The sequence below is a fragment of the Bufo gargarizans genome, chromosome 1 (assembly GCF_014858855.1).
Source record: "Bufo gargarizans isolate SCDJY-AF-19 chromosome 1, ASM1485885v1, whole genome shotgun sequence".
NCBI lineage: Eukaryota > Metazoa > Chordata > Amphibia > Anura > Bufonidae > Bufo > Bufo gargarizans.
The window spans coordinates 279,696,807-279,716,792 of record NC_058080.1 but is presented as its reverse complement, the minus strand read 5'-3'; the positions used below and the strand labels follow the sequence as shown (position 1 = coordinate 279,716,792).

Genomic DNA, 19,986 nt, shown 5'->3' with positions numbered 1-19,986 from the left:
CCAGTGTGCAACTGACGCCAGTGTGCAACTGACACCAGTGTGCAACTGACGCTAGGGTGCAACTGACGCTAGGGTGCAACTGACGCCAGTGTGCAACTGACACCAGTGTGCAACTGACTCTAGTGTGCAACTGACACCAGTGTGCAACTGACGCTAGTGTGCAACTGATGCCAGTGTGCAACTGACGCTAGTGTGCAACTGACGCCAGTGTGCAACTGACGCCAATGTGCAACTGACACCAGTGTGCAACTGATGCTAGTGTGCAACTGACATCAGTGTGCAACTGACGCCAGTGTGCAACTGACGCTAGTGTGCAACTGATGCCAGTGTGCAACTGACGCTAGTGTGCAACTGACACCAGTGTGCAACTGACGCTAGTGTGCAACTGAGGCCAGTGTGCAACTGACACCAGTGTGCAACTGACGCTAGTGTGCAACTGACACCAGTGTGCAACTGACATCAGTGTGCCACTGACGCTAGTGTGCAACTGATGCCAGTGTGCAACTGACGCTAGTGTGCAACTGACGCCAATGTGCAACTGACGCTAGTGTGTAACTGACGCCAATGTGCAACTGACGCTAGTGTGCAACTGATGCCAGTGTGCAACTGACGCTAGTGTGCAACTGACGCTAGTGTGTAACTGACGCTAGTGTGTAACTGACGCTAGTGTGCAACTGACACTAGTGTGCAACTGACACCAGTGTGCAACTGACGCTAGTGTGCAACTGACACCAATGTGCAACTGATGCTAGTGTGCAACTGATGCCAGTGTGCAACTGACACCAGTGTGCAACTGATGCTAGTGTGCAACTGATGCCAGTGTGCAACTGACTCTAGTGTGCAACTGACACCAGTGTGCAACTGACTCTAGTGTGCAACTGACACCAGTGTGCAACTGACGCTAGTGTGCAACTGACTCTAGTGTGCAACTGACACCAGTGTGCAACTGACACCAGTGTGCAACTGACTCTAGTGTGCAACTGACACCAGTGTGCAACTGACACCAGTGTGCAACTGATGCTAGTGTGCAACTGACACCAATGTGCAACTGACGCCAGTGTGTAACTGACGCCAATGTGCAACTGACGCTAGTGTGCAACTGACGCTAGTGTGCAACTGACACCAGTGTGCAACTGACACCAGTGTGCAACTGACGCTAGTGTGCAACTGACACCAATGTGCAACTGATGCTAGTGTGCAACTGATGCCAGTGTGCAACTGACACCAGTGTGCAACTGATGCCAGTGTGCAACTGACACTAGTGTGCAACTGACGCTAGTGTGCAACTGACACCAATGTGCAACTGACACCAATGTGCAACTGATGCCAGTGTGCAACTGACGCCAATTTGCAACTGATGCCAGTGTGCAACTGACGCTAGTGTGCAACTGACGCTAGTGTGCAACTGACACCAATGTGCAACTGACACCAATGTGCAACTGATGCCAGTGTGCAACTGACACCAATGTGCAACTGATGCCAGTGTGCAACTGACGCCAATGTGCAACTGATGCCAGTGTGCAACTGACACCAGTGTGCAACTGGTCTTATTCAGTTTGGAAAAAATGACGTCTTAGGGGGCAACCAAATTACAATGTACAAACATATGAATGGACAGGACAGAGATACTTCAGATCTTTTTATACCTAGACCTGTAGCCATGATAGTAGGTGTCCTCTGCATCAAGATTTCACCCACATGGTAGACGGGACCCTTTACTGCAAGAGCAGAGAGACTATGGAGCTCTCTGCCAGAGGAGGCGATGATGTGTGAGATGTTTCTGCACCTTGAAAACCAGGCGCCGCTCATTACCTGCCCAACACCATCCCTACAGTGAAGCATGGTGGTGGCACCTTCCTGTCTGGAGGAAACCAGGCGCCGCTTATCACCTTCCCAAACCATCCCTACAGTGAAACATGGTGGTGGCAGCATCATACTGGAGGAAACCAGGCGCCGCTTATCACTTGCCCAATACCATCCCTACAGTTAAGCATGGTGGTGGCATCATCATGTCTGGAAGAGATCAGGCGCCGCTCATCACCTGCCCAATACCATCCCTACAGTGAAACATGGTGGTGGCAGCATCATACTGGAGGGGGCAGGGAGACTGGTCAGGGTGGAGGGAAAGCTGAGGGAAGTCCAGAGATATTGTATTGTTAACGAAAACATGATCCAGAGCTCTGGAGCTCAGACTGGGCCGAAGGTTTACCTTCCAACAAGATAGTGACCCCAAGGACACGGCCAGGACAACACAGGAGAGGCTTAGGGACAACTCTGAATGTCCTTGAGGGGCCCAGCCAGAGCCCTGACCCCAATGGAACATCTCTGGAGACACCTGAAAATGGCCGACCACCGACGTCCCCATCCAACCTGACAGACAAGGAGAGGATATGCAGAGAAGAACGGCGGAAAATCCCCAAATCCAGGTGCAAACCTTGTGCAAACCTTGTGGCCTCATCTCCAAGAAGACTGCGATCACTGCCAAAGGGGCTTCAACTAAGTCCTGAGAAAAGGGTGTGAATACTTATGTCCTGAGTAGAGACGAGCAAATTTTTTAAAAATTTGATTCGGCCAGTTAACATATATATTTTTTTATTTGTTTGATTTATTCACCGCGAATTCCGTTAAAAAAAAAGTCTATTTCCTGGGTGCAGAGAGCCTGTATAGTAGGCATCCTCAAAGTGCGGCCCTCCAGCTGTTGCAAAACTACAACTCCCAGCATGCCCGAACAGCCTACAGGTATCAGCCTACAGCAGGGCATTGTGGGAGTTGTAGTTTTACAAAAGCTGGAGGGCCGCAGTTTGAGGATGCCTGCTGTATAGTAGTGTAGAACACTGTACCTTTATAGCGGTGTAGAACACTGTGCCTGTATAGCGGTGTAGAACACTGTGCCTGTATAGCGGGGTAGAACACTGTGCCTGTATAGCGGTGTAGAACACTGTGCCTGTATAGCGGTGTAGAACACTGTGCCTGTATAGCGGTGTAGAACACTGTGCCTGCTGTATAGCGGTGTAGAACACTGTGCCTGCTGTATAGTAGTGTAGAACACTGTACCTTTATAGCGGTGTAGAACACTGTGCCTGTATAGCGGTGTAGAACACTGTGCCTGTATAGTGGTGTAGAACACTGTGCCTGTATAGCGGTGTAGAACACTGTGCCTGTATAGTGGTGTAGAACCTGTGCCTGTATAGCGGTGTAGAACACTGTGCCTGTATAGTGGTGTAGAGCACTGTGCCTGTATAGCGGTGTAGAGCACTGTGCCTGTATAGTGGTGTAGAACACTGTGCCCTGTATAGCGGTGTAGAACACTGTGCCTGTATAGTGGTGTAGAACACTGTGCCTGTATAGCGGTGTAGAGCACTGTGCCTGTATAGTGGTGTAGAACACTGTGCCTGTATAGAGGTGTAGAACACTGTGCCTGTATAGTGGTGTAGAACACTGTGCCTGTATAGTGGTGTAGAACACTGTGCCTGTATAGCGGTGTAGAACACTCTGCCTGTATAGTGGTGGTAGAACACTGTGCCTGTATAGTGGTGTAGAACACTGTGCCTGTATAGCGTGGTGTCGAAACACTGTGCCTGTATAGTGGTGTCGAACACTGTGCCTGTTATAGGGTGTAGAACACTGTGCCTGTATAGCGGTGTAGAACACTGTGCCTGTATAGCGGTGTAGAACACTGTGCCTGTATAGTGGGTGTAGAACACTGTGCCTGTATAGTGGTGGTAGAACACTGTGCCTGTATAGCGGTGTAGAACACTGTGCCTGTATAGTGGTGTAGACACTGTGCCTGTATAGTGGTGTAGAACACTGTGCCTGTATAGCGGTGTAGAACACTGTGCCTGTATAGCGGTGTAGAACACTGTGCCTGTATAGCGTGTAGAACACTGTGCCTGTATAGAGTGGTGTTAGAACACTGTGCCTGTATAGGGGACAGGATAAGGGAGAGGCGGTGTAGAACACTGTGCCTGTATAAGTGGTGTAGAACACTGTGCCTGTATAGTGGTGTAGACACTGTGCCTGTATAGTGGTGTAGAACACTGTGCCTGTATAGGGTGTAGAACACTGTGCCTGTATAGGGGGTGTAGAACACTGTGCCTGTATAGTGTGTAGAACACTGTGCCTGTATAGCTGTGTAGAACACTGTGCCTGTATAGGGTGTAGAACACTTGTGCCTGTATAGTGGTGTAGAACACTGTGCCTGTATAGCGGTGTAGAACACTGTGCCTGTATAGTGTGTAGAACACTGTGCCTGTATAGTGGTGTAGAACACTGTGCCTGTATAGTGGTGTAGAACACTGTGCCTGTATATGGTGTAGAACACTGTGCCTGTATAGTTGGTGTAGAACACTGTGCCTGTATAGGGTGTAGAACACTGTGCCTGTATAGCTGGTGTAGAACACTGTGCCTGTATAGCTGGTGTAGAACACTGTGCCTGTATAGCGGTGTAGAACACTGTGCCTGTATAGCTGGTGTAGAACACTGTGCCTGTATAGTGGTGTAGAACACTGTGCCTGTATAGTCGGTGTAGAACACTGTGCCTGTATAGTGGTGTAGAACACTGTGCCTGTATAGTGGTTGTAGAGCACTGTGCCTGTATAGTGTGTAGAACACTGTGCCTGTATAGCGGGTAGAACACTGTGCCTGTATAGCTGGTGTAGAACAACTGTGCCTTATAGTCGGTGTAGAACACTGTGCCTGTATAGCTGTGTAGAACACTGTGCCTGTATAGCGGTGTAGAACACTGTGCCTGTATAGTGGTGTAGAACACTGTGCCTGTTTAGTGGTGTAAAACAAACACTGTGCCTGTATAGTGGTGTAGAACACTGTGCCTGTATAGTGGTGTAGAACACTGTGCCTGTATAGCGGTGTAGAACACTGTGCCTGTATAGCTGGTGTAGAACACTGTGCCTGTATAGTGGTGTAGAACACTGTGCCTGTATAGCGGTGTAGAACCACTGGGCCTGTATAGTGGTGTAGAAACACTGTGCCTGTATAGTGGTGGAAGAACACTGTGCCTGTATAGTGGTGTAGAACACTATGACTGTATAGTGGTAGAACTGTGCCTGTATAGTGGTGTAGAACCACTGTGCCTGTATACGTGGGGTAGAACACTGTGCATGGTATAGCGGTGTAGAACACTGTGCCTGTAGGTGTAGAACACTGGGATGTGGTGTAGAAACACTGTGGACCTGTATAGTGCGTGTATAGCGACTGTGCCTGTATAGCTGTGTAGAACACTGTGCTGTATAGTGGTTGTAGACACTTGTGCCTGTATAGCTGGTGTAGAACACTGTGCCTGTATAGAGGTGTAGAACACTGTGCCGGTATAGCTGGTGTAGACACACTGGGCCTGTATAGTGGTGTAGAACACTGTGCCTGTATAGCGTGTGTAGAACACTGTGCCTGTATAGTGGTGTAGAACACTGTGCCTGTATAGCGGTGTAGAACACTGTGCCTGTAGAGCGGTGTAGAACACTGTGCCTGTATAGCGGTTTGTAGAACACTGTGGCCTTGTATAGTGTGTAGACACTGTGACGATATTGGTGTAGAAACACTGTGCCTGTATAGCTAGGTGTAGAACACTGTTGCCTGTTATAGGGGTGTAGAACACTGTGCCTGTATAGTCGGTGCTAGAACACTATGCCTGTATAGCTAGGTGTAGAACACTGTGCCGGTCTAGATGGTGTAGAACACTGATGCCTGTATAGTGGTTGTAGAAGCACTGTGTCCTGGTAGGGCTCGTTAGAACACTGCTGCCCTGTATAGCGGTGTAGAACACTTGTGCCTGTATAGTGGTGTAGAACACTGTGCCTGTATAGTGGTGTAACCATCTGTGCCTGATATAGCTGCGTCTGTAGAACACTGTGCCTGTATAGCGGTGTTAGAACACTGTGCCTGTATAGCGGTGTAGAACACTGTGCCTGTTCATAGCGGTGTAGACCACTGTGCCTGTATAGCTGGTGTAGAACACTGCTGCCTGTATAGGGGTGTAGAAGCACTGTGCCTGTTGGTATGTGGGTAGAACACTGTGTCCTGTATAGTGGTGTAGAACACTGTGCCTGTATAGCTGGTGTAGAACAACATGTGGCCTGTATAAGTGGTGTAGAGCACATGCTGCCTGTATAGGGTTGTAGAAGCATCTGTGCCTGTATCGCGGTGTAGAACACTGTGCTGTTATCGTGGTGTAGAACACTGTACCCTTTATAGCGGTGTTAGAGCAACTGCTGCTGTTATAGTGTGTAGAACACTGGCCTGTATAGTGGTGTAGAACACTGTGCCTGTATAGCGGTGTAGAAACACTGTGCCTGTATAGCGGTGTAGAACACTGTGCCTGTATAGCGGTGTAGAGCACTGTGCCTGTATAGCGGTGTAGAAACACTGTGCCTGTATACGGTGTTAGAACCACTGTGGCCTGTATAGTAGGTTGTAGAACACTGTGCCTGTATAGAGGTGTAGAGCACTGTGCCTGTATAGAGGTGTAGAAGCACTGTACCTGTATAGCGGTATAGAACACTTGTGCCTGTATAGAGGTGTAGAACACTGTGCCTGTATAGCGGTGTAGAAGCACTGTGCCTGTATAGTGGTGTAGAACACTGTGCCTGTATAGAGGTGTAGAGCACTGTGCCTGTATAGGTGTAGAACACTGTGCCTGTATAGCGGTGTAGAACACTGTGCCTGTATCGTAGTGTAGAACACTGTTCCTGTATAGCGGTGTAGAACACTGTGCCTGTATAGCGGTGTAGAACACTGTACCTGTATAGTGGTGTAGAACACTGTGCCTGTATAGTGGTGTAGAACACTGTGCCTGTATAGCGGTGTAGAACACTGTTCCTGTATAGCGGTGTAGAACACTGTGCCTGTATAGCGGTGTAGAACACTGTGCCTGTATAGCGGTGTAGAACACTGTTTCTTGCAGTAACACACATAGGGAGTCTGCTGTGGTAGTGAAATAATACTGTGAGTCAGTATGACATGCAGATGACAGGCGTCGCTCTTAGAATCACTGCGCACTTCACTTATTGGGGCAGTCACGGGGCCTAAACTGACCAAATAACTGAAGTATGAACTTGTAACATCCCAGAGTATGTTACTAAAACTCTATTTTCCTGCTACAACATGTCAGGTGTATATTTATTGCCATCTTGTGTGATCTAACATTGCATTTCCCTGTATATGTGTTTTTCAGGCCTGTTTGATATATTATGCTGTAATTTCCATGTGCACCAGCAGGTGGCAGCAATGTATTCAGCAGATCTTAGCCAGTTTAGTATATCTAGGCTGGAATAGTTCATTCCAGTCTAGTCTCCCCTGTGTGAGCAGAAGTGGGCTGTTCCCATGTCCTGTCTCATGAGGAGGAGAAGGACGTTAAGTTAGTGTACCAGACACCCCTGCCAGGGGAAGGCTGTGTTAATAGGAGCTCCCAGTTACAGGGATCCCAACCTAGGATCCAGCCTCGGCTGAGGCCAAGGATCCACCCTCCCAGTCTGAGCCCTTCAGCCTCGACTGTGGACAACCAAGCAACACCTCCAGAACTACAGATCTCCAGGAAGAATCATTCCCTGCAAGCAGTCCTGTGACTACTTACTTTACTGCTACCAAAGTTCCTCAATTACTCCTATTAACAACACTCATTTTATTGCAAGTGAGCCAGGATCCAGGAGTCCAGCCGTACCCAGGTAGGAGACACCGTTGACACTACACAGGGACATTATCCCCCTCTGGCATTCCTCACCTGGTACGTGAGCTATAACATCTTAAAGGGCCCTGCTATAGTACCTGCGCAAGCTGCAACTGGCGTCACGAACAAACCATAGACTTATATACATCTATCCTGACCCACTGCATCGTTGGCCACCGTACCACGGTCCTGCTCATTGCAAACTTAGCCTTACAGGTCTATGTTAGCGCCAAGAAGAAGCGCACTCCTTTTACACCGTCGTCAGCTGATTCCACATAGATGTCTACAGAACCTGTTCTATTAACCCCTTATACAAGTAGAGCCCCCGACAGAGCGGAGAGGCGGCCAGCAGTAAGCCTCCGCCGGAACTCCGCACCGCCCCCATTATAGTCAATGGGGACGGAGTGGCAGTCGGGGGGCACACGGTCACTAGCGGCAGGATGGATCCGACAGGCTGCTGGAGGTCCGTGCCACTAGTGTGAAAGTAGCCTAAGACGTACTGTAGAAATATGAGGACTTTCGGAATACACTAACTCTGTAACAATGTTCTGCAGCCAACATTAAGCCCAGTATACGCCCCTAATGACGTCAGACACCTGATGACATCACCCCTGCCCCACCTCCTCTTCCTTCCTGTTCCTCTCAGGACAGTCACTTCCTGTAGATTTCCACAGATGATGGAGCTTGTTCTGGGCCTGGGTGCTCTCAGCCCTTTTGCTGCTGGTTTGGGAGAATAGGTGCACCCCCCTCCCCCTCCCCCTCGAAGGGGTTAGGGAATTGGCCTGAGGACATGGAGATCCTGAGGGACAAACACCAAAACCTCCCACCCAGGAAGGCTGACGTCAGCACCATGATGGGGGTCCATTTGAAGATCTTACCTAGGGCCCCTCATAATATTAACCCCTGGTAGAGCTAAGGTGGTAAGCCCGTCTCATCTGTGGCCCCAACATCTCAAATACCTAAATCCAGGCTCCTGTCCACAAAAATTCTCTCTACTGAACATTTTAAATATTTCTGCAAGAAACATGTATGATCTTCTGGTCGGCAGAAAGGTCCTGAGAGAATGCTGAGAGTCCCAGGACCTGCAGGACACTTCTGGAAGACGTCTTGTGACATTTACCTCATGACAAGTCAGAACATCAGTGGGAGGAGCTTTACCTGAGGACACCAGGAGCCAATCAGCAGCCAGAACGAGGCGAAGGCGGAGAACGCTAATTTATATTCCTGCATCATTTCTGTAACAATATAAATAATAAACCATGAATAGAAGCAGGATTATACCCCACGTATCCAACACCACGCGTATCCAACTCTGCACATATCTAACACCCCACGTATCCAACACCTCACGTATCCAACACCGCACGTATCCAACACCACACGTATCCAACTCTGCACGTATCCAACTCTGCACGTATCCAACTCTGCACGTATCCAACACCACACGTATCCAACACCGCACGTATCCAACACCACACGTATCCAACTCTGCACGTATCCAACTCTGCACGTATCCAACACCGCACGTATCCAACTCTGCACGTATCCAACACCGCATGTATCTAACTCTGCACGTATCCAACATCGCACGTATCCAACACAACATGTATCTAACTCTGCACATATCCAACTCTGCACGTATCCAACACCGCATGTATCTAACTCTGCACGTATCCAACACCGCACGTATCCAACACCGCATGTATCTAACTCTGCACATATCCAACTCTGCACGTATCCAACACCGCATGTATACAACTCTGCACGTATCCAACACCGCATGTATACAACGCTGCACATATCCAACTCTGCACGTATCCAACACCGCACGTATCCAACTCTACATGTATCCAACACCGCACGTATACAACTCTGCACGTATCCAACTCTGCACGTATCCAACACCGCACGTATCTAACTCTGCACGTATCCAACTCTGCGCGTATCCAACACCGCACGTATCCAACTCTGCACGTATCCAACACCCCACGTATCCAACACCGCACGTATCCAACTCTGCACATATCCAACACCGCACGTATCCAACACCGCACGTATCCAACTCTGCACATATCCAACACTGCACGTATCCAACACTGCACGTATCCAACTCTGCACGTATCCAACTCTGCACGTATCCAACACCGCACGTATCCAACACTGCATGTATCCAACTCTTCACATATCCAACTCTGCACGTATCCAACACCACACATATCCAACTCTGCACGTATCCAACACGCACGTATCCAACACCGCACGTATCCAACTCTGCACGTATTTAACACTGCACGTATCCAACTCTGCACGTATTTAACACTGCACGTATCCAACACCACGCATATACAAAACCACATATATCCAACACCGCGCATATCCAACTCTGCACGTATCCAACACGCACGTATCCAACACCGCACGTATCCAACTCTGCACGTATTTAACACTGCACGTATCCAACTCTGCACATATCCAACACTGCAAGTATCCAACACCATGCATATCCAACATCCCATGTATCTAACACCACATGTATCCAACACTGCACATATCTAACACCCCACGTATCCAACTCTGCATGCATCCAACACCACAAGTATCCAACACCACATGTACTAAACACCGCACGTATCCAAGACCACACGTATCCAACAACGAACATATCCAACATCACATGTATCCAACATCGCACATATCAAAGACCACATGTATCCAACACCGAACATATCCAACACCACACATATCCAACATCCCATGTATCCAACACCACACATATTCAACATCACATGTATCGAACACTGCATATATCTAACAACACACCTATCCAACACCACATGTATCCAACAGCGCATGTATCCAACACCCCACGTATCCAACACCCCACGTATCCAACCCTTCATGTATCCAACACCGTACGTATCCAACACCACATGTATTAAACACCGCACATATCCAAGACCACACGTATCCAACACCGCACATAACCAACACCACATGTATCCAACATCGCACATATCAAAGACCACATGTATCCAACACCGAACATATCCAACACCACACGTATCCAACATCCCATGTATCCAACACCACACATATCCAACATCACATGTATCCAACACCGCACATATCTAACACCCCACGTATCCAACTCTGCATGCATCCAACACCACAAGTATCCAACACCACATGTACTAAACACCGCACGTATCCAAGACCACACGTATCCAACATCACATGTATCCAACATCGCACATATCAAAGACCACATGTATTCGAACACCGAACATATCCAACACCACACATATCCAACATCCCATGTATCCAACACCACACATATTCAACATCACATGTATCGAACAACACACCTATCCAACACCACATGTATCCAACAGCGCATGTAATGTACACAGTGACTGCACCAGCAGAATAGTGAGTGCAGCTCTGGAGTATAATACAGGATGTAACTCAGGATCAGTACAGGATAAGTAATGTATGTACACAGTGACTCCACCAGCAGAATAGTGAGTGCAGCTCTAGAGTATAATACAGGATGTAACTCAGGATCAGTACAGGATAAGTAATGTATGTATACAGTGACTCCACCAGCAGAATAGTGAGTGCAGCTCTGGAGTATAATACAGGATGTAACTCAGGATCAGTACAGGATAAGTAATGTATGTATACAGTGACTCCACCAGCAGAATAGTGAGTGCAGCTCTGGAGTATAATACAGGATGTAACTCAGGATCAGTACAGGATAAGTAATGTATGTACACAGACTGCACCAGCAGAATAGTGAGTGCAGCTCTGGAGTATAATACAGGATGTAACTCAGGATCAGTACAGGATAAGTAATGTATGTACACAGTGACTGCACCAGCAGAATAGTGAGTGCAGCTCTGGAGTATAATACAGGATGTAACTCAGGATCAGTACAGGATAAGTAATGTATGTACACAGTGACCGCACCAGCAGAATAGTGAGTGCAGCTCTGGAGTATAATACAGGATGTAACTCAGGATCAGTACAGGATAAGTAATGCATGTACACAGTGACTGCACCAGCAGAATAGTGAGTGCAGCTCTGGATTATAATACAGGATGTAACTCAGGATCAGTACAGGATAAGTAATGTATGTACACAGTGACTGCACCAGCAGAATAGTGAGTGCAGCTCTGGAGTATAATACATGATGTAACTCAGGATCAGTACAGGATAAGTAGGTCTCATGAGCTGCTCGTCTGACCCCTGATTTATCAGCGCGGGTTCTTGAAGTTTACATTATCAGCTCTTTAATGATCTGTCATCAGGAAATGTCAGAAATGTTTACAAAGATGTGTAATAGTGCAGATTGTGCGGCCTCCAGAATACTTACAGGTGAGAGCGGAGATCAGGGGCGCCAGGTGTGGAGATCAGGGGAGCCAGGTGTGGAGATCAGGGGAGCCAGGTGTGGAGATCAGGAGTGCCAGGTGTGGAGATCAGGGGAGCCAGGTGTGGAGATCAGCGGCGCCAGCTGTAGAGATCAGGGGAGCCAGGTGTGGAGATCAGCGGCGCCAGATGTGGAGATCAGGGGCGCCAGGTGTGGAGATCAGTGGCGCCAGGTGTGGAGATCAGGGGAGCCAAGTGTGGAGATCAGCGTAGCCAGGTGTAGAGATCAGCAGCACCAAATCTAGAGATCAGGGGCGCCAGATGTGGAGATCAGCGGAGCCAGGTGTGGAGATCAGCGGCGCCAGGTGTGGAGATCAGGGGAGCCAGGTGTGGAGATCAGCGGAGCCAGGTGTAGAGATCAGGGGAGCCAGGTGTGGAGATCAGCGGCGCCAAATCTAGAGATCTGGGGCGCCAGATGTGGAGATCAGCGGAGCCAGGTGTAGAGATCAGGGGAGCCAGGTGTGGCGATCAGGGCGCCAGGTGTGGAGATCAGGGGAGCCAGGTGTGGAGATCAGCGGCGCCAGGTGTAGAGATCAGGGGAGCCAGGTGTGGAGATCAGAGGCGCCAGGTGTAGAGATCAGGGGAGCCAGGTGTGGAGATCAGAGGCGCCAGGTGTAGAGATCAGGGGAGCCAGGTGTGGAGATCAGAGGCGCCAGGTGTAGAGATCAGGGGAGCCAAGTGTGGAGATCAGCGGCGCCAGGTCTAGAGATCAGGGGAGTCAGGCGTGGAGTTCAGGGGCGCCAGGTATGGAGATCAGGGGAGTCAGGTGTGGAGATCAGGGGCGCCAGGTATGGAGATCAGGGTAATCAGGTGTGGAGATCAGAGGCACCAGGTGCAGAAAGCAGGAGTCTAATGTGGGGATGAGTGATTTCTGAGACTCTGACTTTTGGTTTCCTTTCTAGAAGAGGCTCCTCGGTTTGGTTTCTGTTTCCTGGAGACATCTCTCTGAGAATGTGGACAATCTCCTCCATTGTGTAAAGAGCCGCCCCCGAGATCCAGCCCCATCACTTCTGAGTTTAGGTATTTTCTGTAGTACCAGAAACCTTCTACACTTACCTCTATAGCCCCCCCCCCCCTAGAGAGGAGTGAAGCAGAGAGGAGTCTGTCCTGTGCCGCCCTCTGAGCTCTCACTGTCACTACTTCATGTCCTGTCAGTAACCTACAGTAACAATACCATATAAAAATACTGCCCCTATAACAATACCATATAAATATACTGCCCCTATAACAATACCATATAACTATACTGCCCTATAACAATGCCATATAATTATAATGCCCCTATAACAATACCATATAAATATATACTGCCCCTATAACAATGCCATATAAATATACTGCCCTATAACAATGCCATATAAATATACTGCCCTATAACAATGCCATATAAATATACTGCCCCTATAACAATGCCATATAAATATACTGCCCTATAACAATACCATATAAATATACTGCCCTATAACAATACCATATAAATATACTGCCCCTATAACAATACCATATAAATATACTGCCCTATAACAATACCATATAAATATACTGCCCCTATAACAATACCATATAAATATACTGCCCCTATAACAATACCATATAAATATACTGCCCTATAACAATACCATATAAATATACTGCCCCTATAACAATGCCATATAAATATACTGCCCCTATAACAATGCCATATAAATATACTGCCCTATAACAATACCATATAAATATACTGCCCTATAACAATACCATATAAATATACTGCCCTATAACAATACCATATAAATATACTGCCCTATAACAATACCATATAAATATACTGCCCCTATAACAATACCATATAAATATACTGCCCCTATAACAATGCCATATAAATATACTGCCCCTATAACAATGCCATATAAATATACTGCCCTATAACAATGCCATATAATTATACTGCCCCTATAACTATACCATATAAATATACTGCCCCTATAACAATGCCATATAAATATACTGCCCTATAACAATACCATATAAATATACTGCCCCTATAACAATACCATATAAATATACTGCCCTATAACAATACCATATAAATATACTGCCCCTATAACAATACCATATAAATATACTGCCCTATAACAATACCATATAAATATACTGCCCCTATAACAATACCATATAAATATACTGCCCTATAACAATACCATATAAATATACTGCCCTATAACAATACCATATAAATATACTGCCCCTATAACAATGCCATATAAATATACTGCCCCTATAACAATGCCATATAAATATACTGCCCCTATAACAATGCCATATAAATATACTGCCCCTATAACAATACCATATAAATATACTGCCCCTATAACAATGCCATATACATATACTGCCCCTATAACTATACCATATAATATACTGCCCCTATAACAATGCCATATAAATATACTGCCCTATAACAATACCATATAAATATACTGCCCCTATAACAATGCCATATAAATATACTGCCCCTATAACAATGCCATATAAATATACTGCCCTATAACAATGCCATATAATTATACTGCCCCTATAACTATACCATATAAATATACTGCCTCTATAACTATACCATATAAATATACTGCCCCTATAACAATACCATATAAATATACTGCCCCTATAACTATACCATATAATATACTGCCCCTATAACAATGCCATATAAATATACTGCCCTATAACAATACCATATAAATATACTGCCCCTATAACAATGCCATATAAATATACTGCCCCTATAACAATGCCATATAAATATACTGCCCTATAACAATGCCATATAATTATACTGCCCCTATAACTATACCATATAAATATACTGCCTCTATAACTATACCATATAAATATACTGCCTCTATAACAATACCATATAAATATACTGCCCCTATAACAATGCCATATAAATATACTGCCCTATAACAAAGCCATATAAATATACTGCCCCTATAACTATACCATATAAATATACTGCCCCTATAACAATGCCATATAAATATACTGCCCCTATAACAATACCATATAAATATACTGCCCCTATAACAATGCCATATAAATATACTGCCCTATAACAATGCCATATAAATATACTGCCCTATAACAATGCCATATAAATATACTGCCCTATAACAATGCCATATAAATATACTGCCCCTATAACAATGCCATATAAATATACTGCCCTATAACAATGCCATATAAATATACTGCCTCTATAACAATACCATATAAATATACTGCCCCTATAACAATACCATATAATTATACTGCCCCTATAACAATACCATATAATTATACTGCCCCTATAACAATGCCATATAAATATACTGCCCTATAACAATACCATATAATTATACTGCCCCTATAACAATACCATATAAATATACTGCCCTATAACAATGCCATATAAATATACTGCCCTATAACAATACCATATAATTATACTGCCCCTATAACAATACCATATAAATATACTGCCCTATAACAATACCATATAATTATACTGCCCCTATAACAATACCATATAAATATACTGTCCTATAACAATGCCATATAAATATACTGCCCTATAACAATACCATATAAATATATACTGCCCCTATAACAATACCATATAAATATACTGCCCCATAACAATACCATATAAATATACTGCCCCTATAACAATACCATATAATTATACTGCCCCTATAACAATACCATATAATTATACTGCCCCTATAACAATGCCATATAAATATACTGCCTCTATAACAATACCATATAATTATACTGCCCCTATAACAATGCCATATAAATATACTGCCCCTATAACAATACCATATAAATATACTGCCCTATAACAATACCATATAATTATACTGCCCCTATAACAATACCATATAAATATACTGCCCTATAACAATACCATATAAATATACTGCCCCTATAACAATACCATATAAATATACTGCCCTATAACAATGCCATATAAATATACTGCCCTATAACAATGCCATATAAATATACTGCCTCTATAACAATACCATATAATTATACTGCCCCTATAACAATACCATATAATTATACTGCCCCTATAACAATGCCATATAAATATACTGCCCTATAACAATGCCATATAAATATACTGCCCTGTAATACCATATAAATATACTGCCTCTATAACAATACCATATAAATATACTGCCCTATAACAATGCCATATAAATATACTGCCCTATAACAATGCCATATAAATATACTGCCCCTATAACCATACCATATAAATATACTGCCCCTATAACAATACCATATAAATATACTGCCCTATAACAATACCATATAAATATACTGCCCCTATAACAATACCATATAAATATACTGCCCCTATAACAATGCCATATAAATATACTGCCCTATAACAATACCATATAAATATACTGCCCCTTTAACAATGCCATATAAATATACTGCCCTATAACAATGCCATATAAATATACTGCACATATAACAATGCCATATACATTTACTGCCCCTATAACAATGCCATATAAATATACTGCCCCTATAACAATACCATATAAATATACTGCCCTATAACAATACCATATAAATATACTGCCCTATAACAATACCATATAAATATACTGCCCCTATAACAATGCCATATAAATATACTGCCCCTATAACAATGCCATATAAATATACTGCCTCTATAACAATGCCATATAAATATACTGCCCCTTTAACAATGCCATATAAATATACTGCCCTATTACAATGCCATATAAATATACTGCACATATAACAATGCCATATAAATATACTGCCCTATAACAATACCATATAAATATACTGCCCCTATAACTATACCATATAAATATACTGCCCTATAACAATACCATATAAATATACTACCCCTATAACTATACCATATAAATATACTGCCCCTATAACAATGCCATATAAATATACTGCCCTATAACAATACCATATAAATATACTGCCCTATAACAATGCCATATAAATATACTGCCCCATAACAATACCATATAATTATACTGCCCCTATAACAATGCCATATAAATATACTGCCTCTATAACAATACCATATAAATATACTGCCCTATAACAATGCCATATAAATATACTGCCTCTATAACAATACCATATAAATATACTGCCCTATAACAATGCCATATAATTATACTGCCCCTATAACAATACCATATAATTATACTGCCCCTAAAACAATGCCATATAAATATACTGCCCTATAACAATACCATATAATTATACTGCCCCTATAACAATGCCATATAAATATACTGCCCTATAACAATACCATATAATTATACTGCCCCTATAACAATACCATATAAATATACTGCCCTATAACAATACCATATAATTATACTGCCCCTATAACAATACCATATAAATATACTGCCCTATAACAATGCCATATAAATATACTGCCCTATAACAATGCCATATAAATATACTGCCCTATAACAATACCATATAAATATATACTGCCCCTATAACAATACCATAAAAATATACTGCCCCTATAACAATACCATATAAATATACTGCCCCTATAACAATACCATATAATTATACTGCCCCTATAACAATACCATATAAATTATACTGCCCCTATAACAATACCATATAAATATACTGCCCTATAACAATACCATATAAATATATACTGCCCCTATAACAATACCATATAAATATACTGCCCCTATAACAGTACCATATAAATATACTGCCCTATAACAATACCATATAAATATATACTGCCCCTATAACAATACCATATAAATATACTGCCCCTATAACAATACCATATAAATATACTGCCCTACAACAATACCATATAATTATACTGCCCCTATAACAATACCATATAAATATACTGCCCCTATAACAATACCATATAAATATACTGCCCCTATAACAATGCCATATAAATATACTGCCCTATAACAATGCCATATAAATATACTGCCCTATAACAATACCATATAAATATACTGCCCCTATAACAATGCCATATAAATATACTGCCCTATAACAATGCCATATAAATATACTGCCCTATAACAATGCCATATAAATATACTGCCCTATAACAATACCATATAAATATACTGCCCCTATAACAATACCATATAAATATACTGCCCTATAACAATACCATATAATTATACTGCCCCTATAACAATACCATATAAATATACTGCCCCTATAACAATACCATATAATTATACTGCCCCTATAACAATGCCATATAAATATACTGCCCCTATAACAATACCATATAAATATACTGCCCTATAACAATGCCATATAATTATACTGCCCCTATAACAATACCATATAAATATACTGCCCTATAACAATACCATATAATTATACTGCCCCTATAACAATACCATATAAATATACTGTCCGTATAACAATACCATATAAATATACTGCCTCTATAACAATACCATATAAATATACTGCCCTATAACAATGCCATATAAATATACTGCCCATATAACAATACCATATAAATATACTGCCCCTATAACAATGCCATATAAATATACTGCCCCTATAACAATACCATATAAATATACTGCCTCTATAACAATACCATATAAATATACTGCCCTATAACAATGCCATATAAATATACTGCCCTATAACAATGCTATATAAATATACTGCCCATATAACAATACCATATAAATATACTGCCCCTATAACAATGCCATATAAATATACTGCTCTATAACAATGCCATATAAATATACTGCCCTATAACAATACCATATAACTATACTGCCCCTATAACAATGCCATATAAATATACTGCCCCTATAACAATGCCATATAAATATACTGCCTCTATAACAATACCATATAAATATACTGCCCCTATAACAATGCCATATAAATATACTGCCCTATAACAATGCCATATAAATATACTGCCTATAACAATACCATATAAATATACTGCCCATATAACAATACCATATAAATATACTGCCCTATAACAATGCCATATAAATATACTGCCCCTATAACAATACCATATAAATATACTGCCTCTATAACAATACCATATAAATATACTGCCCTATAACAATGCCATATAAATATACTGCCTATAACAATACCATATAAATATACTGCCCATATAACAATACCATATAAATATACTGCCCTATAACAATGCCATATAAATATACTGCCCCTATAACAATACCATATAAATATACTGCCCCTATAACAATACCATATAAATATACTGCCTCTATAACAATACCATATAAATATACTGCCCTATAACAATGCCATATAAATATACTGCCCTATAACAATACCATATAAATATACTGCCCTATAACAATGCCATATAAATATACTGCCCCTATAACAATGCCATATAAATATACTGCCCCTATAACAAAGCCATATAAATATACTGCCTCTATAACAATACCATATAAATATACTGCCCCTATAACAATGCCATATAAATATACTGCCCTATAACAATGCCATATAAATATACTGCCTATAACAATACCATATAAATATACTGCCCATATAACAATACCATATAAATATACTGCCCTATAACAATGCCATATAAATATACTGCCCCTATAACAATACCATATAAATATACTGCCTCTATAACAATACCATATAAATATACTGCCCATATAACAATACCATATAAATATACTGCCCTATAACAATACCATATAAATATACTGCCCATATAACAATACCATACAAATATACTGCCCATATAACAATACCATATAAATATACTGCCCATATAACAATACCATATAAATATA

The 19,986-nt window shown here is 42.6% G+C and overlaps 1 protein-coding gene across 1 annotated transcript in view; it reads right to left on the bottom strand.

The window, feature by feature from the left end:
* Positions 1-13,318, bottom strand: part of LOC122926620 — a 95,935-nt gene extending 82,617 nt beyond the window's left edge. Inside the window, exons 1-2 of the mRNA XM_044278053.1 lie at positions 12,054-13,318; positions 8,837-8,913 (exon numbers count right to left, since the gene is read on the bottom strand). Of these exons, the coding sequence (XP_044133988.1) occupies positions 8,837-8,911 (75 nt within the window). The 5' untranslated portion in view covers positions 8,912-8,913; positions 12,054-13,318. The remainder of the gene's footprint in view (positions 1-8,836; positions 8,914-12,053) is intronic.
* Positions 13,319-19,986: the final 6,668 nt, after the last annotated feature.